The 26,017-nt window shown below is 47.9% G+C and overlaps 2 protein-coding genes across 3 annotated transcripts in view; one reads left to right on the forward strand and one right to left on the reverse strand.

The window, feature by feature from the left end:
• The window catches only part of UBAP2 (ubiquitin associated protein 2), a 67,988-nt gene extending 62,017 nt beyond the window's left edge, over nucleotides 1-5,971 (forward strand). Inside the window, exons 24-28 of one of the 2 annotated variants that reach the window (XM_053408969.1) lie at nucleotides 1,496-1,595; nucleotides 2,465-2,572; nucleotides 3,660-3,727; nucleotides 5,333-5,524; nucleotides 5,776-5,971. In XM_053408969.1, coding sequence (XP_053264944.1) covers nucleotides 1,496-1,595; nucleotides 2,465-2,572; nucleotides 3,660-3,727; nucleotides 5,333-5,524; nucleotides 5,776-5,871 — 564 coding nt within the window. In that variant the 3' untranslated portion in view covers nucleotides 5,872-5,971. The remainder of the gene's footprint in view (nucleotides 1-1,495; nucleotides 1,596-2,464; nucleotides 2,573-3,659; nucleotides 3,728-5,332; nucleotides 5,525-5,775) is intronic. The other variant, XM_053408971.1, reaches the window with a different exon arrangement.
• A 4,781-nt stretch (nucleotides 5,972-10,752) lies between these two features.
• UBE2R2 (ubiquitin conjugating enzyme E2 R2) overlaps nucleotides 10,753-26,017 on the reverse strand; it is a 50,761-nt gene continuing 35,496 nt past the window's right edge. Inside the window, exons 2-5 of the mRNA XM_053409019.1 lie at nucleotides 18,645-18,731; nucleotides 17,046-17,143; nucleotides 15,884-16,018; nucleotides 10,753-14,137 (exon numbers count right to left, since the gene is read on the reverse strand). Of these exons, the coding sequence (XP_053264994.1) occupies nucleotides 13,915-14,137; nucleotides 15,884-16,018; nucleotides 17,046-17,143; nucleotides 18,645-18,731 (543 nt within the window). The 3' untranslated portion in view covers nucleotides 10,753-13,914. The remainder of the gene's footprint in view (nucleotides 14,138-15,883; nucleotides 16,019-17,045; nucleotides 17,144-18,644; nucleotides 18,732-26,017) is intronic.

Here is a 26,017-nt window from a genome sequence, read left to right on the forward strand (position 1 = left end):
AGGACGGTTTTTGTAGAGGACAGAACTCAGGAAGTGCTGGCTGAGCATGGCTGAGGAGGTCTAGAATGAGCTAGAAGCAAGTGGGGAGGCCCTGAAATGCCTGCGAAGAACACTTGAAGTTTGAATTCTCTCGAATTTAATGGAATTCAAATTGTAATATGATAAAGTACAATATAAGAAACAAAAGAAGCAATAAAAATACAATTCAAAATCATGATGCATTTAGCAGAGCATATTACAGTTCCTAAACAGGCAGGAAAATCGTTAAGTGGTCCTTGGGTGGGTGGGAGATTGGGAACCACTAGACTGAAAATAAGCAAATGAACTACAGACTCAGGAAAGAACTGAGTTTTGCTGCTACAGAAAAATAAAGCACCAGTTCAGGAGAGATAGCTCTTGCACAGACCCTTTAATTTTATGGATTTTGTGCACTCCATATTAGGTACCTTATATTTGTCAGGACACAGATTAAGAAAGCACATCAACCCAGGTGCATAAAATGCTACGTCAGTTTTATTTGCGGTGGGAAGGTGGAACCGAAGGTGGGAATAATAACTTTTGCTGGATGTTACTGGGTCCAGGAGGAAAAAAAGGGCGGATCTTGCAGAATCTCCAACAAGCTCTTGATTTTAATTCTTAGGGTTTGGGTGGGGAGACATCAAGCTCCATACTACCACCATGATAACGGTTCACACCATTTATCAGGAGAAATATATTTCCGAGTCGGATCCAGAAAGATTAGTGCACCCACCTTGTGTGTTCTTTCCCTTTTGCAAAACTGGTTAGCAAAGCGTGTCAGCACAGAGATCAGATCAAACAGACATTGGTGATACTTCATGGGGTCCTTTTCCAACGCTAAAACTCAGTGATTCTAGGTGTCCTCTAGTCCAACCTGCTGCAATGCAAGGATCTTGGCTAAAGCAGATGGCCATCTAACCTCTGCTTTGAAACCTCCAAGGAAGGAGAGTCCACCACCTTCCAAGGGAGACTGTTTCACAGTTGAACAGCTCTTACCTGTGCTGCTCCTCAGTTCAGTGCCCTTTAGGTATACAGTGGACCCTCTGGATACGAATTTAATTCATTCCGGGGGTCCGTGCACACCCTGAAAAATCCATAACCAGAGGTGCCACTTCTGCGTGTGCACACAGCGTGATAGAGCGCTTCTGTGCATGCACATTGTGCGCAGTGCGCTTCTGGGCTTGCGGCAAAATCTGGAAAAATACTTCCGGGTTTGCTGCTTTCGCAACTCGAATATTACGTATCCAGAGAGGTACGTAACCTGAGGGTCCACTGCAGTTGGGAGCTGCCAGCTGGGCACTTGGTCTCCTCCCATGTGTTCTCTGCTTTCCTGCCTGGGGTGAGCTCTCCTGCTCCCTGTTCCTTAGCCAAGTGGCACGGCCCCTTGAAAATAGAGGTGCCTCTTTGACATGCCCACCAGGTGGCAGTCGAGGCTTCCAGCTGCTGCCACCTGACTCCTTTATCTGCCTTCTTCCAGGTCCCGCCAGCGTCGGCCAAGCAGCATAGTGTCAGCTTGAACACAGCCACGACACCCTTCCAGCAGGCGACCGGCTACGGTCAGCACAGCTACGGAGCAGGTAAGAGGGGAGCATAGGCTGTCAGTTCTCTGGAATGTGCAGAGCAGGCACAAAACAGCAACTGGACTTGCTGTCTCTTTCTAATGCTGCTTCTCTTAGAGAAGGCTCCTTTATTTTTCCAGCTCAGAAATGCTTGGCTCCAAGTCCCTCACAGTTCCCCGCAACCCAGTATCTTCCAGATATTTTGAACTTCAACTCCCATCCTCCCTGACCATTGGCCACACCAGATGGGACTGAAGGGAGTTGTAGTTCCAAGCCATCGAAAGATGGCGGAGACGTGTGGTGTAAGTGGGGAAGTCATCTCTGCTCATGGGAAGCCTTTTGAAACCAAGACCACTATTCCATTCAAGCCAGCGGTAGTGTCCTGGGCTGTAGAGGCAGAGTAAGGCTTGGCTGAGGGACGCGGGTGGCGCTGTGGGTTAAACCACAGAGCCTAGGACTTGCCGATCAGAAGGTCGGCGGTTTGAATCCCTGCGACGGGGTGAGCTCCCGTTGCTCGGTCCCTGCTCCTGCCAACCTAGCAGTTCGAAAGCATGAAGTACAAGTAGATAAATAGGTATCACTCCAGCAGGAAGGTAAACGGCGTTTCCGTGCGCTGCTCTGGTTCTCCAGAAGTGGCTTAGTCATGCTGGCCACATGACCCGGAAGCTGTACACTGCTCCCTCGGCCAGTAAAGCGAGATGAACGCTGCAACCCCAGAGTTGGTCACGACTGGACCTAATGGTCAGGGGTCCCTTTACCTTTACCTAAGGCTTGGCTTATCTCAGAGCCACCAGAAAGCAATGCCTGCACAAGATGTGATTGTACTTTAGGCACAGATGTGGTCCTGCCAGGAATTAACATATCCCACTTCTTGTGTTTTCCTCCAGGCTATGATGACCTGACGCAGGGGACGGCAGCTGGAGATTACAGCAAAGGAGCATACGCTGGGTCGGCGCAAGCACAAAACAAATCCTCTGGCAGTGGACCAGGAAAAGGTAATGTAGCCGTTGATGTAGGTGCCTTCTCTCCCTCTGTTGCATCAGAAGACCCAGAGCAGGGATTTTTACGCACGTTACTTAACGTTCCATCAGGCTCCCCCTTCAGCTGTCATCTCCAGCCCCTGTTTCGTCAAGCTGTAGAGGGAGGTAGGACTGCAGAACCTTTTAATCGGCTCTGTTGAAAGACTAGCATCTTTTGGCTTCACCTCTCACTGAAATTTCGATAGTCGGCCACTGGGGGAAGCCCTTTGAATGACTTTGAGAGTGCCTTACAGTTTTTGAAATAAATATATGTAGGCATTGTTTTATAGTTCCCATTCAGAGAGCTTTCTCCAGTTCCTTCCAGGCTGAAGAGATGCACCTTTATCTTTTCTCAATTAAGTGTTACGAGATTAAACAAACCTCAGCATGCCTGGCCCAGAGCAAAGGGTTGAGGAAGGCGACCCGGCCACTGCAAGCAGGACGTGAGAGCTGAATGGCCATTGTGGCCATTGCATGCTCCTGTCCACGGCTGCTGAGAGACATTTTATTACGTGCATGGCCACTGACGTTTTATTTTACCCTCCTCTCCTCCTGCAGAAGACACAGACATGCATATGACAGGACACATGCAAACTTTATGCAAAGCTGTGTCCTCCTTTGCCAGTGGTTTGGAGGGCTCAGTCCACGTGCAGATTCTCTTCTCCCCTCATGGAACAAGTCTTGCCTCCCATCTTGGCAGTTGCATTTTGCTGCCACAGCTAGCAGCTGCCTTCCATGAGTCTGTCAACGTATATTTTAATTGCAGCTTGAAAGAGCAGCAGATCCTTCTGGGGTTTGGAAGGAAGAACCGAGCTCAGTGCTCCAAAGAAGTGAATATCACCAGAGACAGTTTTTGGGCAGTACAAACTGCAGGGTACGCCACAACTATGCTGTAGAACGGAGTGTGTTTGCAAATTTTCACATTGCACAGGGCACCCCAATGCTTGAGAGCCCAAAGTCCGCCACTGACATCAGCTGTGAGGCTTGAGAGATCCCATTGCCTTTGGCAGTTTTGATAACTCATTGTTCTCTGTTTTCCTTCCCTCCCTCCCTCCCCCCTCAGGTGTTTCTGTGACCTCAAGTAACACAGGTGTGCCTGATATTAGTGGTTCAGTCTACAATAAGACTCAGGTGAGGAACTGCCGAGTGTCCAGCCGCTTTTGTGCCTGGGGTTCTGCTTCTTTTGACTCTCCCAGCTGTTGGCATTTTGACATTGCCGTTGGTGGATCATCTTTTGGCTCTCTTTAGGTGCTTCTGCACAGAGACCTTGGTGGGAGTCGATGCCGAGGCAGAGCTGACTTCTCTCTCTTGAAAACATCTGGGGCTCTGTCTGGGCAGCTCATCTGCCCACCCCCAGACAAAAACACTGATCCCAGTTACACCCTTGCCCATGTTGCTGTGCTCCACACATGTGGAATCTTATAGTGACAACTCTTGATGGCCCTTTCAAGCTCCATGTGCAGTGAAATGACTGTACATACACACAATGCTACAGAAATAAAGCAGAAACAGCATAGGGGTACAATTCAGCATAACAGATAAAACCATGATCAAGGTGACTGGAGTCACATGCCTAAATTGGACAAATAAAAACGTCCATCACCAGGCACAGAAACGACATCAAAGGGGAGGCCTCCATCCACAGACCAAGTGCCATTGCTTTGAATGTTGCTCTAGCCCAGAGGTGGTTAACCTTTTTTAAGAGTGAGGGCTGCATGCACCCTTGGCCAGCCTTCTGGGTCTGCTTGCGCACGCCTCCTTCCTCCAGCTGATCTCTACAGATCTTTCCATGCGCCTCCTCCACAAGGTGGCAACGCGGAAAAGGGCCTTTTCCGTGGCACCTTCATTGCAAATCGTTAGCCGCCAGGCAAAAACAGGCTTTTTTAAAACTGTGTACTGGGAGGGTATTGTTTTCATTTGTTACTATGTTATGTATTTTTATATTAAAAACTGCGCTGTAATTCTAGGATGAAGGATATAGTATAGAGATTTAATTATTCTCTTTTTAAAAAATCTGCAACCAGGGTGGGGAAAGAGGCATTATTACTCACTGTGCTCATCAAATGATTGACGCGGTAATTGTGGAGGGGGCATTGTATAGCACCATTTTTTTGTTTCCCCACTGGCAGCATACATGATCGGGTTTCCTCCATAGAAGCCTTTTCAGTCCCTGAACCTGGGATTGCCCCCCCTCCCCCGACTGTATCTGCCCCAAATTGAGCCTTGCCAGTGGAACATTTCTGAAGCGGAGCCCTAGTTGTTCCAAACTGCCTTCAAATCAAAACTCTGGTTGCAGATAGGTAAAGGTAAAGGTACCCCTGACCGTTAGGTCCAGTCACAGACGACTCTGGGGTTGTGGCGCTCATATCGCTTTACTGGCCAAGGGAGCCGGCATACAGCTTCCGGGTCATGTGGCCAGCATGACTAAGCCACTTCTGGCGAACCAGAGCAGCGCACGGAAATGCCGTTTACCTTCCCACCGGAGCGGTACCTATTTATCTACTTGCACTTTGACATGCTTTTGAATTGCTAGGTTGGCAGGAACAGGGACCGAGCAATGGGAGCTCACCCCGTCGCGGGGATTTGAACCGCCGACCTCCTGATCGGCAAGTCCTAGGCTCTGTGGTTTAGAGCTGGTTAGATCTCTGGTTGCAGATACTGGTTCTGTAATAAGTGTTCGGAGAAAGTTCCCTTTCTGTGTGTCGATGTGCCTTTTCTTTTCCCCTTCTTGTGCAGACTTTTGACAAGCAGGTATTCCATGCCGGCACTCCGCCCCCCTTCAGCCTGCCGTCAGCCCTGGGCTCTGCAGGGCCCCTGAACCCTGGTGCTGCCCCCGGCTACGCTCCGGCTCCCTTCCTGCACATCTTGCCTGCCCATCAGCAGCCTCATTCCCAGATGCTGCACCACCACCTTCAGCAGGACGGGCAGGTGAGTCGCCCTGGGGGCGGAAATGCAGTCACTGAGAGGCACCTGAGAAGAGAAGCCCAAGATTGGGGAAATAACTCTGCAGCAGATTAATTTTGGGGGGTGGGGGAGAGAGAAAGAGGATGTCCCGTTGCACGAGCGGAGCCACGTTTGCCCAGCACGGAGTGCAGCCCCGAGGGATGATGGGGACAGGGTGGTCAAACCCAGAGCCCCCTCTGACCCGCCCAACTTCCCCTCCCCTTCTCTCTTTCCAGGGTGGATCTGGTCAACGCAATCCACCAAGCGCCCTGCAGCAGAAGTCTCAGGCTACCAAAACCGCCTATGGAACGTCTCCATACTGGACAAATTAACCCAACACAGGAGGAGGAGGAGAAGGGAGGGAAGACGCCCACTTCTCGGACTCCCACACCTGCCAGGAGACAATCCGCTAGGAGAGGGGGTGGGCTTGAGACAAGGCAACCAATCGCTCAGCCCAGGCAGGGCAGATCCACACCCCCTTCCTTGTGCGCGCGACTCCTTACCTGCTTCCTTTATGATTTGCTGTTGTATGTAATATATTTATGTATGTATTTGTAAATGTAATAGAGCCTAATGGTGGTTTCTGCATTTTTTGAAGCCTGTTTATTTCCTTAGAGGTAGCTTGGACACGACACTTACCCTTTCTCTGAACTTTTGTATTTTTCTGAGGATTTTTTTACATTTTCAAAGGACACAGTGTGCCATTTTCTTTCCTTTTTTCCCATTTTGGAACCAGAGGCTTGATTCAAAAGCAGGTCTTAGCTCAGGCGAGTTCATCAGACTCACAGGAAGAACCAGGTGCTGGGTTTTGTCTCCTCCTAGCTTTGTACCTGACATCTTGCTTTCTGAAGATTACAAGGAGCCGCCCTCCTCCCCTTCCTGCCAGCGCAAGGATTTAACATTCACAAGAAGTTCCATTGCAGGTTGCAGCATCACCCCTTTTTATTGAGTTTTTAAAACACAAAAGCTACAGTGCTGTCTCCGCCACTGTTCATTTTTGCAGCCAGCGCATACGGACTCTCCATCACATCCCAGAACTTTGTGTCTGCCAATTGGGCACAGCAGTGTAGCTGTTCTGTAAATAAGAAGGTGCGAAATAATTGTGTTTTGTAACTTGGCCTTTGGCTTCATGCCACAAACCTGAACTGGCTTGACAAGAAACCAGTGATGTCTCCTCCTGCCCCTCAATTTTGGGAGTGGGGGCAGGGAGATCAGAGGGGTGTTTTTGGGAAGACACCTCATTCTTCCTGTCCTACACCAACACAAGTGAATGTTTTAGAAATTTCATTTTTACTGGCCTGAACTCCACCTAATAAAAGTTCTGAGCGTGTCAGTAGTGTTTGCAGAATCAGTTGTCAAAAGTCTTCCCCTCCCACCATTACCCTTAGCAGTTCTTAAGAGCAAGAGAGAACCATGACACTCTTGGCATCCTATTAAGTCTTCAAGGTGCCACAAGACTCCTGGTGGTTTTAATCTTTAGCAGTTTTTCATCCTGGGTTGCCAGTGTGGCACCAGATCAGAGTTATAGTCCTAAATGTCTGGAGAGGCAACAAATTGAACTCTGGACCCACCAAGTAAGGCTCTAGTGTAGCTCAAAATGGGCACATTGGGAGTTTATTCTACTTTGGCTGTCTGGGTATCAAAATACTATGGAACCTTTGAGCAAGGAAGGGTAAGGAACATTAAAATGCACTTAATTTTTTATCACACCCAAGTTCCCTCTTGTTGCCTTTAGGTTGCTGTATCTTCCTTCATAGCAGGTATGGCTATTAACCCATCCAGCCCACCAGTCTACTCTTGCACACAGAGGTCTTTCCCATTACTTGGCTGCCCAGTCCTTTTAACTAGAGATGAAGTCCCGCTATTCCTCCACCTCTGGGAAGGATCCAGTTCTGGAGAATGCATGCATCCCTCTACTGGGCATGTGGAACCAGTGGCCCTGCAGATGTTGGGCTTCTGATCCCATCAGTCAAGACAGATTCAACAGTCGGGGATGATGGGTGCTGAAATTCAGTAACATCTAGCAGGCTGCAGGTTCCTTACCCTGCCAAAGAGGGTTTCTTTTTAATTATTCCTGTTTTGCAGGCATGAAGCAAGTAGAGAAGGAAGTTTTTATGTTAAGAAAGCTTACGTTCTTAACCAGCTGTGAACTAAAGCACTAAACTCTAGCTTTTATTTTACAAAATGCATTGCAAAGTCTTTTTGGATGCTCAACAGCGACACACCCACCCCCTTTGCTGGAATTAGGCTTGAACATATGCTACGGGGGGTGGTGTGGGGGTCAATAGAAAGCTGCTATCAAACCTAAATGACATGAGGGGACGGCCCCACGGGGTTGCATCCAGTCTCTGGGTCACCAGTTCCCCACTCATTGTAGGTTAGGCCCGTCACTTCTTCCCCAGCATAAGGCTCCCTCTTACCTATGTTTTCACCTTTCCTGCTATTGCTCCTTGCAGAGTCTTGGGTGCAAAATCATGCTGGTAAATGGAGACATCTGCAATTCTAAAATGAGGAAATTTGCATAGCTTTTTATTTGTACAATTTATTATCAAGAGGGGAAAAAATCAGGCTTCCTTAGCATTCTTTCTGACACACGGGTGCTCTGTCTGACCTGCCTTCTGTACATGGATCCACTAATGGTCACACTTCAGTACTGAAACCATTTCAGCTAACTTCTGTTTAGAATTTTAACCCACTAATGCCATCTTTAATTCCCTAAAGTGCATCCATTCGTTTTTGTAACCTCACTGCTAGACAAAAAAAGTTTTTCCATACTGTACTAGATGCAATCTCTGCCTTTCTCAGAACATAAGAGAGCAAATTTCTATTTAGGCACATTTTCAATTTAAGTAATAATTTATGGGCAGATCCGCCTGAATTTATGTAACCAGAATAAGGATTTCAAATAGCAGCCTACTGGTGCCTTGTGTGGGAAAATTATCCTGCGTAGGACGTTTACCTTACGAGCCATCACTTTCCCAAGTTCCTCTTTTACCTGCATTTTATTCCATAATTTTGGTTTACAGCAGTATTAACCCTGGAGGTGCTCTTATCAAAGCACACGAGACCCCTTTAATCCATCTCATGATGTAGGTTCTGCCTTCCACAAGCTTATGCCATAATAAATTAGTATTTAAATGTGCTATGTTAAGATGTATGCAGTTTACCCTACATAATTGGTCAATACCTCAGTGGCAAGTTTAGGTGGTACTTTTTAAGAAAACACATTTCTTTCACTTTGCACCTGAATAAAAGGAAAAGGTAGGATCAGTGCCCTAGGATCTCTTTTTCTGCTGTCACAGAGAAAGCAACTGTTGGGCAAAATCAGAACTTTTATCTCCTGGGTCAAGAGAAAGGCAGCATAGCCAGAACCCTCTGCAATGGTGTAATCACAGCAGCAGGTGTTGTGGACTCCTAGGCTACAAACCACGTTTCCAAAAGCAAGGCACATGCATTACTAGCCCAATACTGAGGTTGCAAAGGCATAAAACGGATCATTCATGCAGCAAAATTATATCATAGAATGGTAGAGTTGGAAGGGGCCACAAGGGTCATCTAGTCCAACCCCCTGCAATGCAAGAATCTTTTGCCCCATGTGGGACTCAAAACCCACAACCCTGAGTCTCACACTCTGCCAATTGAGCTATCCCCGGTAGGCTAACGACTATAAACAGGATGCACACAGGAAAACCCTAGATGGGATCTATTGCAGAGGAGAGGTTTGCAACAGAAGCCTATAGCAGGCAAGTCCAAAGTCCATTTCGGGGACCTAATCTGGCCCGCCGGTCGGTTTAATTTGGCCCCTGTGGCAGTTTATTTCCTGGGGTAAAATCTCCACGGCTCTTCACTTCCATCAAATCTGGCCCTCTTTGGAAAAGGTTTGGACACCACTGGCCTATAGGCTTCCATACAACTATACCAATTAGCAGGCCAGGTTGTCTCTATGGAAAAGGAAGCTCTATTCAAAGTATCTTGGAGTAGCTGCCAGTAAGGATGCAGGATTCTTAGCCAAAGGCCCATAGAATCTACTTGAAAGCTTGCCATTTTTGTGGTTAAGGGAAGTAGAGGGTTATAATACTGGACCTAACCGCATGAGCATGTTCTCTTAACAGATGGGCCATTCTCAAAGATTTCTTTAAAAGACCAGTGAAGAAACTTAAAAGCCATCCACATCTATTCATTTAATTTTAGAAAAATACCTGAAGAACATGAAGGTGTCTACTTTTAAAAAAAAAAGTTTTCTTTTATTACAATTCCTATAGGGGGTCAGTGGAGAGACTGTTCCTTCTGAAATGGCAAAAAAATTGAAAGCATGAGCTATCCTGGTGTGACTTCTAATATTCTGCTATAACCTTCATGGCACTGAAACATTGCTTCCTAAATAGAAGTTTCCCAATAGCCTCTACCCTTTGCCTATTTTTCCTGTTGTGGTTATGGCGCTCATGGCAGGTGATTTGATTGCTTCGATTTCCACATCAGTTAAGGGGCAAGGCCCTGAAACACTCAGGTAATGCCTTCTTGAGTTCAGAGAGGATTCTGGCTTATATTTGTGTGTTGGCTGTTCTGCAGATTGCTGAAACCGATGCTACCCTGCAGGCCACAAGCTGGAGGGATGGAGCAAGCTCCTGGGTTAGCTCTTACCCATTTTCTCATGAAGGCAACACCCACCTTTGGAGAGGGGGAAAAAGAATACACTTGAAGAGTACTGTACTATTATGGCATGAGCTAGTACACACTGCTGCTACCACCTCACTTGGTACCCGCTCCATCAACATGCAAACCCCAGCTGCACCAGGTGGGTTCAGAATGCAACATCTGTGGGCAGGGGGGAGCAAAAAAGGGGTTAAATTAGAGAAGCTTCCTTGTGTGTAGCCGCGTGCGAGTATGAGCAGAGAAGTGCTTCATAGACACCACACCTTATTTTGTGTTTTAGAAAGGCATGCAGGGAAAACACATGGCTGAACATGCACGGAAGGGACCTCTCCACTCCTAGTGAGACACGTCTGTAGTGACAATAGGAGCCACTAGAGAGAGGGCTCTCGTCTTTTGTCACAGGGAAGGCCACATTCTGGCTGTTTCCAGGCAATCACTTTTGCAAAGCAGTTGGAGAAGCAAATGGAGTGGGGGCCAGGGGGAGAGATTACAGGAGGTCTCACCTAAGTGAGACACGTAAGCCTGTGTTAACTAATAAAGGTGGCTTTCGAAGAGGGAACTAACAATAGAGGTGTACTTTATTTCACATTTTATTAGTAGACAGATGTGCAGAAAAAAAACAAAACTAAATTACCAAAGGAAAGGGAGACAAAACACAAAAAGAAAAATATGCATTAGTTAAATCTGGTCTGGTAAGTTGCATCAACCAAAGTGGGCGAGAGGGAGAGGGAGGAAGAAAAACATCCAGGATTTTAGCACTGAAAAAAAGAACATATCAAGATAGAATTCTAGTGCTCCCTGCTGGTTTCAGAAGGATTTAAGAACTGCATCTGAATTGGTTTCTGAGTTGGAAATGTAAACGCAGACACGGGTGGGGTAGGAGAGAACCAGGCGACCGACCGCTGGCTCCAGTAAACATTTGTCCTCAATCTCTTTAAGTAGCTTGATAGTTGCATTTCGGTGGGTTGGTTGGATCTCAAGAACAAGGAAGCCAGCAAGTCAGCAGGCAGTGACATCATGATGGGTTGGGGAGAGTCTGCCTGGCCAAGCAAAGAAGAGAGCACAAACTCCCAGAAACAGGTGCTCCCCACCCCACAAAAAAAAGTGTTACGGCGAGGGGAGGACAGAGGTATAATAATGCATCTCACACCACCAAGCTTGAGAATACAAGTCACTGGAGAGCATACAGTGAAAACGGTCAAAGTACAAGAGAGAAATAGCTGAAAGACGCAGTATCCTCATTTCAGGTTGAGCCAAGAGCGACAATCCACTCCTTCCTCTCATCGCCCAACTCGGGACAAGGAGCCACCCACAAGCCTGAATTTGGGGAAAAAATGGTAACTTTCATTGGCTGCCCTGTTTGGAGAATTGGTGGCTGTACTTGCAGTGCCCATCTACACACACACACACACACACACACACACACACACGTCCTCCAAAGCATACACACAAACACACTCCGGATTGTCTTATGGCTAGTTGGAAAGGCTATGCATTTCAGTTACTCTGCTTACACGCCAACTGTGCCCAACATCATGTCCTCTTCCCATCTCTCTGGCTTCGCTCAAGTCCCCATATATGCCCTCCACAGCAGCACCAACAGCTAACGTAGTCAGCCACCCTCCAATCACAGCTGCAATGGAGTCAGAAAAAGCACAGATCCTCGCCCCAGGCAGCAGGAGACTGAAAGATGAGCTGCCCGTGCAGCGGAACCAACAAGTTATCTACTGGGTGCTGGGCCACCAAGAGAGGTGCATGTGGGGCACTATTCAGTCCACAAGGCCTCCCAGAATGGGGAGCTATAAAGCAGGATCATCCCCCTAAAGTCCCAGCAGTGGGGTCATGGTGAATACCTGGGGTAACTCATCAGACCACCTCAGATGGAACTGGCTTGCTCCCTTTCCTGTAGAACCAGAACATTCACAGCAGGGATCCCAACATTCAAGAGGCAAGCTGAGCTGGAATGGGGGCAGAGGAAACGGCCATGGTGGGGGGACCAGTTGGTTTCCACCTCTCTTCTTGCGGCCGTCTCTCATCACAGAGCTTCCCTTTCCTCGGTAAATTCAAGGCCTAGCAGAAATATGTCACAGGAGCGCCACAGGAGCTACCATACAGCCAATCCTTGTCTACTGAACCCACCACTGTTGCAGGAAGTGGTCATGAAGCCCTCATTAATCCCCAAGGCTGTGAGCAGCTAACTTTCTCCACTGGAACACTGTTGTTGTCTGAACTGTGCACAAGAGCCATCTCCCAGGATGGTGGGTGCATTTCAGGACAAGCATCGAAGGCAGCAGGCGAGGCTGACACAATACTCCACAGCAACATCATCTCTCCGCTCCGAATGCCATCATGCAGCAAAGGGAATGTTTGCATGTGTCTAACTCATACTGGCTCATCCAGACATTTAAGACAAGGTGTGTCTACGGCCTCTGGTATCTTTTAAGACAACCAAGGTTGAGCAATTAGAATCTGCCTTTGAGAGTCTGATCTGGGAGCCTGGAACCCCTCAGGGAATCCCCCCCCCAGACCCAAGGACTGTCCCTGCCAAGGCCCAGCCCCCCATCACCTGGCAAGAAGGCTCTCCCCTAGACAGCATGAGAGGCACCCATCTGCCTTCATGGCATTGTGAATGCCACCTTCACCCATAGCTCCTTCAGCATCCTGCCCCAGCTGGGGCTCAGAGCCCGCTTGCCAGTGCTGGGGCCCCTGCAGGAAAGTGGCAGGCCACAGCGTTTCAACTATTTGCCCAGAACTAAGAGGCTGCTGGGGCTCTGCATTAGGAAGGGGGCCACAGGAACAGCTACCAGCGTTTATCCCCTATGGAAGACCAGCAACTAAAAGGGCTCAGTGGGACAAGAATAGAGAGTTTTGAAGTGTTTATTGGAAGGTTCATATCACAAGACAACCACCACCCTCTCCCCACCCCAAATCTCTGGCTGGGGAGGGGGAGCAGATCCTTCCCCCCAACCACCCGTCTGTCCCCGTCCCCACACGCACTTAGCAGAACTGAAATGGAATACTGGACCTTTCAGCACCAAATCTTGTCAAGCTCAGTACAATGGAGCTTAGGCTCTCTGCCCAACACCTTAGAAGGGGGGGGGGGGAGAGGAGAGAAAAACCACCACCACAAGGCTAAACAAGTGCGCACGCGGTCATCATCAACGGAGCAGCAGCGAAACCTCGGGAAGTGCTCTGCAGCAGAGTTGCATTTGTACTTGTCCCTGTTTAAATGCAGCTCATGGGGAGCAGCCCCCCACAGTCTCCGGCGTTAAATACATTAAACATCTTGATCAAAGACTGTTTAATTCAAGATCCTAAAGACAGAGCAAACCTGTTTCGAGTCAGGTTGTGAATGCTCCTGGAAAAGGCGGCGGGGAGAGTGAGAAGGGGGTGTGTGCGGAAAGAGCATCGCTTTCTTCCTTTCCTCGAGAGAGAAAAACAAAAAAAACAAAAACCCAGAACACAAGTGACGGGGGCGGGGCGGGGAAGAATGCAAGAATGGTGACGTTCTGCAGAGGGCCTTCCTTCCAAACAGAACAGGAAGGGGTGGCGGGAAAGACCGAGATCCATACAACAGGAGAAAGCAGGAGGCGCGGGCTTGGTTGGTATCCCCCCCCCATGTATATATGTATTTTTTTTTGCTGAACTGTCACTAGGTTACCGCTGCTCCTCGCCCCCTCTGGCACAGCAGGCGGAGCGGGGCGGGGGCCGGAGGGAGCAGGTCACGACTCCTCGTTGCCAGAATCATCGTCGTCGTAACAATCGGCGTCCTCCTCCTCTTCCTCATCCTCGTCGTCAATGTCATCGTCGTACAAGTCGTCATAAAGCAAATCTGAGCTGTTGTCACTGGAAGGCACTTTAGTTTTGATGCAATATTCCGCCAGCGTGGTAGGAACCTTCACCCCGTCCTTTTCCGCTTCCGCCTTGGTGGCCTGGACTTGTTTCCTGGGAGGCGGGAGAAAGGAAGGTGCCACATGGTTAGGACTGCCCACCAGGTGGCCATGGCAGGCAACCTTGTCTTCAACAGGCCTTCGCTGTGTGCACCCAATTTTGCACATCCACCCAATTGGCACTGGGCAGAACCAGGAGCCCCTTCCCCTGGTTGCAGGGCAGAAGGTAAGAATTTAAGCAGAGCCAATGGCCCATCTAATCCAGCCTCTGTTTTCACAGTGGGCCAACCAGATGCCAATGGGAAGCCAGCAAGCAGGATTCGAGCACAAAAGCAGCCCTCTCCTCTTCTGTGATTTACAGCAACTGGTGTTCAGAAGCATTACTCTGCCTCCTACTGCAGTATAGCCATTGTGGCTAGTAGCCATCAATAGCCATTGTTCAGCCTGGACACTGAGGTCCAATGCCGAGGGCCTTCTGGTGGTTCCCTCACTGTGAAAAGTGAGGTTACAGGGAACCAGGCAGAGGGCCTTCTCGGTAGTGGCACCCGCCCTGTGGAACACCCTGCCTTCAGATGTAAAGGAAAACAACTAACCGACTTTTAGAAGACATCCGAAGGCAACCCTGTGTAGGGATGTTTTTAATATTTAATGCTGTATTGTTTTTAACACTCGATTGGAAGCCGCCCAGAGTGGCTGGGGAAACTCAGCCAGATGGGCGGGGTATAAATAAATTATTATTATTATTATTATTATTATTATTATTATTATTATTATTAGCCATCCAATTTGGTGGCCATCACTACCTCCATAACTATGTGCTGTGTGAAGAACCTGTGCAAATCTGTGCCACATTTTGAGAGCACCAGACATACCTGACAGCCCCTCTCCTCTGTTCTCCTGCCCCCACCCTCTCTCTTCTGTGGCTGGCCATCTCTTGAACCCCAAGGTCGGTGTACAGGGAAAAGCAATGACCACTGAGTCTGACAATGGTTCTGGGGCACAGCAGGTCAGGCTTTGGTGGTATGGTCACAGGATCCCTGGCTACTGCCTCCAAACTCTGCCCGTGTAAGGAAGCTTCTACAGCAGGGCTAAGGGACCTGTGTCCCGCCCCCCCCCCAGCTGTTGCTGGAGTACAACTGCCATCATCCCGGACCACAGATTGGGGACCAGCAAAAGCTGGAGGCACACAGGATCTCCACCCACTGCTCCAAAATCTTTGTTTTGGTCTGATGGTGGTGAGATTTAAGAGGTCTCTGAATCTGTTCACAGAACACAGAAAGCGTGTTAATGCTCTTGTCCATTTGCCTGGTGCCAGCACAGTCCCACCGGCTTGCCTGGACATATCAGCCAGAGATGGAAAGAGAAAGAAGAGGAACAGCTTCCCCTTTTAGGTTTAGGTGCACTGCGACTCTCTGGGAGTTCCGCGTCCAGCAAGGAGGGGAAATTGCAAGTGAAAAGGCAGAGGTGTCACACGGAAAGGCCAGGTGGAAGGAGGAGGGGCACACCGGTAAGAGGGAGAGGAGGGGCATGTGAGGCCACAAACACCCTAAATGAAAACCTGGCTCCCAGGCCAGGCTGCTGGGAAAGGGACCAGAGAAGAACAAAATCTTCCAGTTCATGCTCTCACACAGCAGAGGTGGGAAAGGCCTCTAAAATATTGCTGAGGCTAATGGTCTGGACCAGGAGGGGGTTTTGCTCTTCTCACACATTCCTCAAGGTTTGGCCCCAGAAAGGAGAGCCGACCGCCCCCGTTGGGATATCCCAGCCACCCGGAGTGAGAGCCGGGTTCTGCTTGGCTTACCGAATGATCTCAGCATATTCTTTGTCTTTGCCTTTGCTGTCCCTCCATTTCCTGAACATGACCGAAGCATCGACATTCGCCGGAGAGAAGGTGTTGGGCTCATTAAGCAAAGAGATGACACTCAGTAGGATAGTCCTGGGAAAAAGGAGGAGGAGGAGGAGGAGGAGGAAAAGGAAGAAGAAGAAGAGGACGAAGGCGAAGGGGAAGAAGAAGAAAGAAAGAATCAGGGCCACAGCATTGGGCAAGTCTGCACCTGCAAGGATGAACAGCAGGTTGTGATTCTGAACAGGTTTTGTCACAGAGCAACCACACTGGAGGGGAATTTATCACTGGCAGGGATCAAGTGGATTCTAGCCTGCCATTTAAAGTAAGGATGGGCGACCTGGGACCCTTTAGGTATTGTTGGGCTGCAATCCCCATCACCTCTGGCCACCTGGTCACTTTGCCTTGAGATTGATGGGCATCTCACAACATCTTGGGGGCTCATCCCCAATTTGAAGCTTGCAGCCTTAACCCCAACCACTATTTTTGTACGTTCAGGACAGGCAAAGCAATCTTCCATGGAGACTACAGCTGAACTTCTTTGGGGGGTGCTGGCAGGAGTTCTTACACAGCAATGAGGTACTGAAAATCTCTGCAGCCAGGACACAGGTGCCTGGTTCCTCAGACACGATACTTTACTTTACTATTCTGCTGGTGCATGGCCCTGTCAACTCTCTCGTGAGCCTCACAATAAATAATAACAGCCACCACTGCCACACTAAACCCCCCTGAGCTTCTGGACTTGTGTGTGACCACAGCTCATGCTTAAAAGGTAATAAATAAATGAATGAATAATAAAAAAGATGGAACCCAAGTGTCTGCTGCAGATCTGGGGTTCAGGGTTTGAAGAAGCAAGGCCAACATGATGCTCCCCCCAGCTGCTGCTAGACTACAGCTCCCATCAGCCCTCAGCCAGCACAGCCAGCAGGCAGGGAGGATGAGAGTCGGGGTCCAGAACATCTGGGGAGCATCACGTGGACAATCCATAAAAGGTTATCTGGTGGTACCCAACACTTCTTACTTGCCGGTTGGAAAACGTAATGTCACTAGAGAAGGAGGACCCCCAGCTCCAGAACTGAGTTGTGCATTGGTACAGAATCCTCTCTCTGAAGGGCCTTACCTGACATTCTGGGTTGGGTTCCACCTTTCAGATGGCAGCTCTCCACTTTGAGGGTCATCTACAGGTGGGTGAAGGATTGAAATACATACATCTCCATTCTACCAAAAGAGAATACACACACAGGAGGTCAGCTGATGCAACGGACAAAACACCTTCTGCAGAGTATACAGAGCAGGGCTGAGCAATATATCGATACAGCCCAGTCCATTTTGTGATATTGGTTGCATATTTTTGACCTGGCAATATATCGCGAATCACGATGCGTATGTGTGTATGCTATGCAAAAACCACAATGAGGGGGAAACCATGAAGCCAGCCATTGCTTCTCTCAATTTCTGCAGCCCATTAATTCTGCTGGCTCAACTCTCCCCTGCCTCCTGCAGGGGACAGCGAATCACAGGAGCTTGCAGAAATCGTGATACGGGAAAAACCATGAAGCCAGTGCTCCATCCTTATTTCAGACATCGTGGTCTAATGTGATGTTTAGCTGGTGATGTATCACAATGCTGAAAAGCAGATATCGCCCAGCCCTAATACAGAGTGGCCCACAATAATACAGAAACCCCATGACCACACATACACACCTCTATGTCCTGAACTGAACCTTTTTCACTAGAGGGAAGGGTGCACTTTCAAATGTTAGCCACCAAGAAAGTATACACTTCCAACCTTAAGAATACAAAATATTAACCACTGCTTAAGCAACTCCCCTCAAAGTGCTTCCTACAACCCCTTGTAAAAATATACATTTATTTCTTTAAGCAGTGTTCCAAAACCACAGTATCCCAGAAGGGGGAGCCAGAGCTCTCCGAAAAAAGGGAATTAAGTTGCCACTGGCACTTCCTGATTTAGGAGTTTCCTGCCTAAACAGAAAAAAAACCCTTTTGCTCCAATAAAAGGGGGTGAGAGAGATACTAGAGGCCAGCTGGCAAACCTGATATTAAAGAAGAGTTTAATTCTGCCATTCTAGCTCTGCAGATGAACACCCCTTTAAAAAGAGCAAAACCCAGAGGCTCTGGTACTCTGCCATATCCCCGCTAGAGGGAATGGAAGCAAGAAATACGAGACTTGCTGGGGAGATGAAGAGCAGCTGGGCGGTTGCCCTCCTCCTTAAAGAGGCCAGAGACAAGGTTAAACATGCAAGTCCACAAGTGGAGAGTCTTTGGCCTCTCTGACCTTAAGGCTAAGTTCACACATCCAATGCAGGTCCTTCTGACCGGCCAACCCATCAGAGAGCACACAGGTTAAGAAGCCCAGGACAGCAGCATGGCTGGAAACAGAGAAACAGCCAACCCCTAATCCTGCTTTTGCAGGAGAGAGAAAAGGAAGCTGTTGCAGCAGTAGCAAGAGCCAAGTGTGTCGTCAAGGAGAAAAGCACCAGGCAAGGCTACCGCTTGGATTTCAGTCTCTTTCTCCCTTCAAGTGCTCTAGATAGTCCCATTTATCTTCATGGCAGTGAAGAAGGATTAAATATGGGGAGGGGGGAAGGGAAGACAATAACTGAGAGGAAGAGAAAGGAGGAGAAAAGGGAGGTTTTGATGCCCAGGTAAGGAAGGAGGCCACAGCAGTTGAAATTTTGACACCACGAAAGACACCTACCTCATAAATGTTGGGATGCCACATTTTGGTCAGGAATCTGAAGGTAGGTGGTGAATATGGGTAGTCCATAGGAAATTTAATATGCGCCTGGAACAGAGAACAAAACCCCAAATTTAAACACTTGTTAAGCTCAGCAGAGCAGCAGCAAAAAAATTCACACCCATGCTGTTCCACTACCTCCACATTTGATGACGCTGAGTTTGGAGATGGACAGACCGAGTGTCGTGGGAGTGAGGACCTCACCTGGGGATGGGGGGCAGCAAGAGAAAAGGCGGCTGGCCATGTTGGAAGGGGGAGCTTTATGGTAAGAATGAAGCGACAACCACAAGAAGTTTGCAAGCAAGAGAAGGCGCAGGAGTAGTGGCTACGGAAATATTTGGCAGCGTTGGAATTAGAAAGTAAGAATTACAGGAAGAGGGGGAAAGGGGAATGATGCAAAGCTCAAGGGGTGAAGAGCTGGAATAAGTTGTAAATGCATGGACTAAAAACTTGAATGGTGATGTCGAAAAAGGAACAGGTCCTCTAGTTCAAGCCCTACCAAAGTCCACTATTACTGCATCCATGAAAAATGTGGGAAACCTCCAGTTATTAGATAACGGAGCCTCAAGAAGAGGGGAAACTGTATCCCAACAGAAGATTTTAGAAGTCATACACAACACCCTAAAAAAACATTGGCAGACTTGGACTGTGGAAACCTGGACACAAAGCTCAGCCACAAAGTTCACAGGTTGGCCTTAGGTTAGAATAAATGGTAGTGATTGTTCAAGGAGGAGATGGGGTATATATAGCCTTGTGTGCCATCTCAAGTGCCTTGGAGGAAAGGCAGAACATAACACTGTAATACATGAGAAATAATAAATTTCTGGACAAGACCAGGGAAACTAAGCTTTATGTGAGTCCCGGGATATAGCAAACAACATTTCATAACTTTTAAAAGCATTATAATATTTGAAAACTACTGTGGCTCAATGCAGATAGTTTTGGAGACATTCAAAGTACAGGACTGGTAATCTGTGAACCTAGAAGTTTAGTGCAGCTTCAAGCAACACCTTTATACGCAACAGCTGGTGTTTCAAAGTGGCACCACGTGGCATAACAAAATCTAGTGAGACCAACTCCAGTTCTGACCTTCCTATAATAATAATAATAATAATAATAATAATAATAATAATAATAATAATTTTATTATTTATACCCCACTCATCTGGCTGGGTTTCCCCAGCCACTCTGGGCGGCTTCCAACTGAATATTAAAAACAAAACAGCGTCAGACATTAAAAACTTCCCTAAACAGGGCCACCTTCAGTTGTCTTTTAAAAGTAAAATAGTTGTTTATTGCCTTGACATCTGCTGGAAGGGCGTTCCACAGGGCAGGCGCCACTACCAAGAAGGCCCTCTGCCAGCTCCAGGTCATTAATGACTTCTGGAAGGTCTATGTGCTAACACAGATTTCTCATTCAGCAGCTGCCCCCAGCTGAGTTAATGCACCTCCCATGCACAGCTTTTTAAATGCACAACTATGAAAAAAGGCAAATGACAAGGTGGACAGAATTCACCAGAAAAGGCCACTACAGAAATGTTTAAAAGGGTTAGCGCAACAGCAGCATGGCCAATTCTCTGAGAACAGGATTCCCCTTGGCTTTTGCCTGAAGTAGGTTTGCCTGACGGGAGAACTCTCACTTCTCCTAGGAACACACCACCGGCTCTAGCAGGCAAGGAAAACCCTCCAGCAGGCCTGGCTCAGGAAGTGGTAGCAGAAACTAGGCGACTGCATGAAGATTAAAAAACAAAAGATGTGTGTGTGTTTAGAAATAACATACGTGAACATGGCTTTGCTATTTATACCAACCCCAAAATTGGCAGATTGTGATTTTGGAGTGAACACTGAACATTTCAGCCCGATGTATTTGAAAACAAGCAGATGGTCACTTTCTGCCTCATGCAGAGACAGGCCGTCAACCCCTCCAGCACCATACTGTCCACAATGACCAGCACCAGTAGCCAACTCATCCAGGCCCCCCAACAGGTGACCTCCTTTTATTGAACCAGAAGATGGGGAAATAGGATGGGTGATTGTGATGATGGCGGTGATTCACCCAAAGCTACCAAGGTGGGCACAACATTAACACATGATATTAAGAACAGTTTGAAACAACTCACAATCACAAAAGTAAGATGGCTCCTAAAAACTCAGACCTCAAGTGTCAAGAGCAAGGGTAAGGAGGTGCTTCACCGGAAGCTATACAATGAAGGTGGCAGGTGCACCTCGTAGGGAGGGAGCTGCCCAGCTTAGGGGCCACCACAGAGCAATGTCTTCTCCTGGGCTGCCACCTCCCTGAGCCTCTGAGGGCAGAGGAACTCCCTCTGCTGATCTCAGCACCTGAGAGGGTCTGTAGGGAAGGAGGCGCTTTTTCAGGTATTTGGGGCCTAAGCCATTTACGGCTCTCAACACTAACATGAGCACCTTGACTCGGGCCTGGAAATTAACTGACAGCCAGCACAGCTGTTTTAAACTGGGGGTTATAAGAGATGTAAACAGAACACAAGCCAGCAATGGTACATCTGTGCCCCCCTCTGAAGAGCCACAGAAGCAGAGTCACTCCCTCGGACAGCACTCTCCAAGGGCTGGTTTGCAGGTGACAAAAACTCACCACAGAAGCTAGTCTCATTTTAAATGCATGCCATGCTTTTGTGTTTTAAACTGTTTCTAATTATCTCATGTGCCATTTGCCTTGAGACGGTCGCTTAGAATGCAATAAATAAATCGATGATGGTGATAATAATAGAACCACCAACATGTTTTTCAGCGGAGGCGGTTCAGAGCGACTTGTGAGTAAAAGAGCAACAGCAGGGTGATGTAATCGATGGATGAAGTCAGCAGGCAATGTACAGCTGAAGGCTATTTTGAGGAGAAGAGTCCTGATCAAGCAGCTCTTTATGCAAGCGAGGGATTCTTCGTCCACTTCGCTGTCTAGGGCATCCCTAGCTCTCCCCGGGGCACCCAGGGGTGCTGCTGATGGTCACACCAGCCTGGCAGGAACATGCTTGCACATTAGGGTTCCGGCAGAGCTCTGGAGCAAGCTGCGGGGCTGATGTTTCTTTGCTGGGGGGAATCCTCAGGTTCCTAGAAGGCACGGCAGCAGCCAATAGTCGGTTTCACATTTGCGGTCTCTCAAGCCAGTTAGAAATTGAGCAAAGAGCCGTTTTTTTCATCTCAGAAGACACCCACATGACCTCACATTCAGAAATGTTACATAACCACCACCACACACTATCAATTTCGAAGATTGGGTGTGGGTGGCTGGGAAGATCAGAAATGATTACATTACAGAAAAGGAACACAGAGAAGTATATTCAAACCATATCAAATACGGTTTTTAGAATCAATGTACCATTTTTTATTTTTAATGATAAACAGCACCCTCACCACCAAAATTTAAAGTACCAATTCCAAAGCGAATCCATGTGGTTGACAAAACATTTATGGGGTACATCACCCCCGTGAAATTAGAAAAAATGTATAAGACCGGGGATAATAGGTGTTGGAAGTGTAAATCCAAAGAAGGCAGTTTCTATCATATGTGGTGGAAGTGTGAAGAAATAAAAAAAATTTGGGAAGCCATATACAATGAATTGAAAAAGATACTTAAATACACCTTTGTTAAAAAACCCGAAGCCTTCCTCCTAGCTATGATCGGAGACGAGATTAAAAAAGAAGACTACATAATGTTTCAATATGCAACTGTAGCTGCTAGGATTCTACTAGCACAAAATTGGAAAACCCCTAATATCCCGACCGTTAAAGATTGGCAAATTAAACTATTTGAATATTTAGAATTGGCAAAAATGACGCAGAATATCAGACAGCAAAAAGATACAAAGTTTAATGACGATTGGACCAAATTTATAACATATATGGAAACAAATTCTAGAAATCTAAAAATCACAGTAGGTTTAACATAATTCTTGCGATGCATAGATGATATAAAATGAAAACTGCAGAATGGAATTACAATCTTATATAATCCAAAACCGAGATGGAGGGAAGTCAATTCATGTGTTTCTTTTTTGGTCCGTTTAGGTTTTCTGTTGTTTGTTCTTGTTCTTGTTTTCTTTTTTTCTCTTTTTTATCTACGGTTGTTTTGTTTTTCTGTTTGCTTATGAAAATTAATAAAAAGAATTTTTTTTAAAAAAAGACAAAACATTTATGGTGCTCATAAGAGAGCTACCATAATACCCATAAAATACAGGAGCTGTATGTTGAAGTCTGTTTGATGGGCGACTATTATTCAGCAATGTGGTAGAGCTTAATACACATTTAGGGAATGTGTTGCACTTTTTAGCAGACTCTAGAAAGACCCTGATGTTGGGAAAGATTGAGGGCACAAGGAGAAGGGGAGGACAGAGGACGAGATGGTTGGACAGTGTTCTCGAAGCTACCAGCATGAGTTTGACCAAACTGCGGGAGGCAGTGGAAGACAGGAGTGCCTGGCGTGCTCTGGTCCAGGGGGTCACCAAGAGTCGGACACGACTAAATGACTAAACAACAGCTTTCTGGAATGCACAAGCACCCCATGTTTCCACTTGCAAAAAGGGCAGTGTGAGGCCAGGCGGACAGGCTTTTCCAGCACTAAGCACAGCGGTGCCTTGGGAACGTGACATCAATTACATAAGCCGTGGGATTCCCTCTGAACTTGCAGCAGCAGCAGCAGCTGGACCCTGCTGGCTGAGGACATAGCGGCTTTGACAAGCATCTGAATTTGAGAGTTTCCTTTCATTTACCAGGGAAGATTCCCCATTAATAATAAAGGAGGGTGGGAGGACATTCCCAGATTGTTTCCATGGCAACAGCTCAGAGCTGGAGGTTTCTATTCTGGTTCCAGGAGATGCACAGGAATTTCTTCCCATGAAATAATTCCTCCTCTTTTCCACCTTAAGGTAACAATCAGTGCAGGATTGTGAGCCCATTTTCCACGGAGGAAGAAAAAGAGGATAACTCTTCTCCAGACAGACATTTATGGGGATGGGGGAAGAACAGATTCCGGTGCAGCCTGATGGTGCCAGTTTTTACCCCAAAACAAATAATGCCTACAAATGCAGTTGACCCATAAGAGGGACACTCATCGGGTCTCCTGCCATTTACACCTGACATTTCTGGATGCACGCACATCTCATGGCACACCCAGGCAGTGCATGTGAGGCAGCCAGGCAGCTGATGAAGCTCTGGAGCTCTCACTCTTTGTCAGTCTCCCGAGTCAGCAAAATAATAAAAAAAGAGGTTCAATTAGCCTCAAGTTGTGAACAGGACACACTAAAACAGTTGGCAAAAGAGAAAGAAAACGTAGAAAATATCTACATGCCAACCTAGACCACTCCAAGCATTCTCCTTTTGCAATGGCTGCAAAGCTGAGCCATGCCAGATGCTGGAAAGGCAATCTGTATGTTCCCTTCAGCCCTCCACATAAATGCTAAAGCCTCTGGAGCAAGAGGTTTGCATCAGGCTTTGATAACAGCCTGTTGCCCCCCTTGTGGTCTCCAGTGAAGGGTAAGGTGTGAATGGTGGGGAAATCTGAACTAGTTCACAGCCAAGATGCAGGGGCACAAGTACCCTAGCATTTCATGGCCCAATGTGGACACAGTTTAAAATTCTTCTTAACACTATCTCTTCCCGAACCAAGCTCAAAGTAAAGGTAAAGCTAAAGGGACCCCTGACCATTAGATCCAGTCATGGCCGACTCTGGGATTGCGGCGCTCATCTCGCTTTACTGGCCAAGGGAGCCGGCGTACAGCTTCCAGGTCATGTGGCCAGCAGGATCAAGCCGCTTCTGGCGAACCAGAGCAGCGCACAGAAACGCCATTTACCTTCCCGCTGGAGTGGTACCTATTTATCTACTTGCACTTTGACATGCTTTCGGACTGCTAGGTTGGCAGGAGCAGGGACCAAGCAACGGGAGCTCACCCCGTCGCGGGGATTCGAACCACCAACCTTCTGATCGGCAAGTCCTAGGCTCTGTGGTTTAACCCACAGCGCCACCCGAGTCCCTATAAGCTCAAAGTACTTCCTCGTTAAGCATCCATTAGGAAATTTAAAATAAAGGAGCCAGCATATTCTAGGGAGACTTTGGGGCGGCCAACCCACGTTGCACAATTGGGTACTCCCATTTGCTTTTCATTCTACCTGCTCTACCCTTCCTTTCCATACCTAAAACTGGAGAAGCAGGTGGTAGTCCAGGTCTTTATTTCAAAGTCTGCCTTGACACTCTCAGATGCCTGCTTGCAGGATGAATTTCAGCTGTTAGGCAATCCTAAAACCGGAAGCTGGCCTGGAGCAAGCCTACCTCTCTGCCCTCAAGTGCTGAGGATGTTATTTTAAAATTAAACGTCCTTATCAACATGGAAAGGCAACGTCCTGCTCAAATCACAGCTCAGCTGCAATTCAGCCGCCAGGCTGCAATGAGAAGCCAGCAAAGTGGGTCACGGGGCAATGGCCAGCCTTGAAACGAACCGAGCCCAGTGCCACTGCTGGCTCATCATTCACCATCTCTGCACACTAGGTGATGTTTGCGCTGAGACTCTGGCAGCCAGAAGCAGAATCTTGTGGCTCCGCTTGTGCTGGAGCAGTTTTTTTTCCTTTTCTGTAAATGGCAGAGACGTGATGAAGCAGAGTACAGCTCCTCCCTTGGCAACGGGCAGGCTGCATGTTCTGAAGCAATCCTTTCCCTTGCCAGGCAGGTTTTGCTGTCTGCTGCTTTGTCAGCACAGGTTGCCAGTGTCCGCCTGCAGCAGGGCCTGAGCACCACAAAATGAGGATGGGAAGGAAGCAGACGTGTAGCACAACAGCTGCAATTTTCACCCTGGTTCCAAGCGGAGCTGGACCTTAGGGTGGGCTGGTGAGCTGCACCACACTCAGCAGAGAAGCAGCGGCAACACTTTCAGAAGGAAAAAGCAAGGAAGTGAAGGAAGAACAGGACAGTTCTAGGAAGAAGCTGCAGTTCCGCGTCTGATTCAGGAGCATCTTTTGGGGTGGGGAGCCTGTCTCAGCCCACATTTCATCAGGAGAAACCTTCCAGGGGCTGCACACCAGGTGGTGGGCAGGGGCAGAGCCAGGAGTGAGTGGGTGTGAATCTCTGCACATAAAAGCCAGAGGCTTCTACACACAAACACCTCCCTCCATCCAGGCAAGCAAGACACGTTTATCACGTACAAGCACACATTCTGCCTAGAAACAAGAACTCAAGGAGGGTACGGTGAGGGGTGTGGTCTGCGGAGAGTTCCAAGGGCCAAGACAGAGAAGTATGGGGGCCGTATTTGCCCCATGGGCTTGGAGTTTCCCCAGCCCTGCTTTAGGAGACACTGCCAATATATTCTGCTGTC

The sequence above is a fragment of the Podarcis raffonei genome, chromosome 11 (assembly GCF_027172205.1).
Source record: "Podarcis raffonei isolate rPodRaf1 chromosome 11, rPodRaf1.pri, whole genome shotgun sequence".
NCBI classification, from domain to species: Eukaryota; Metazoa; Chordata; class Lepidosauria; order Squamata; family Lacertidae; genus Podarcis; species Podarcis raffonei.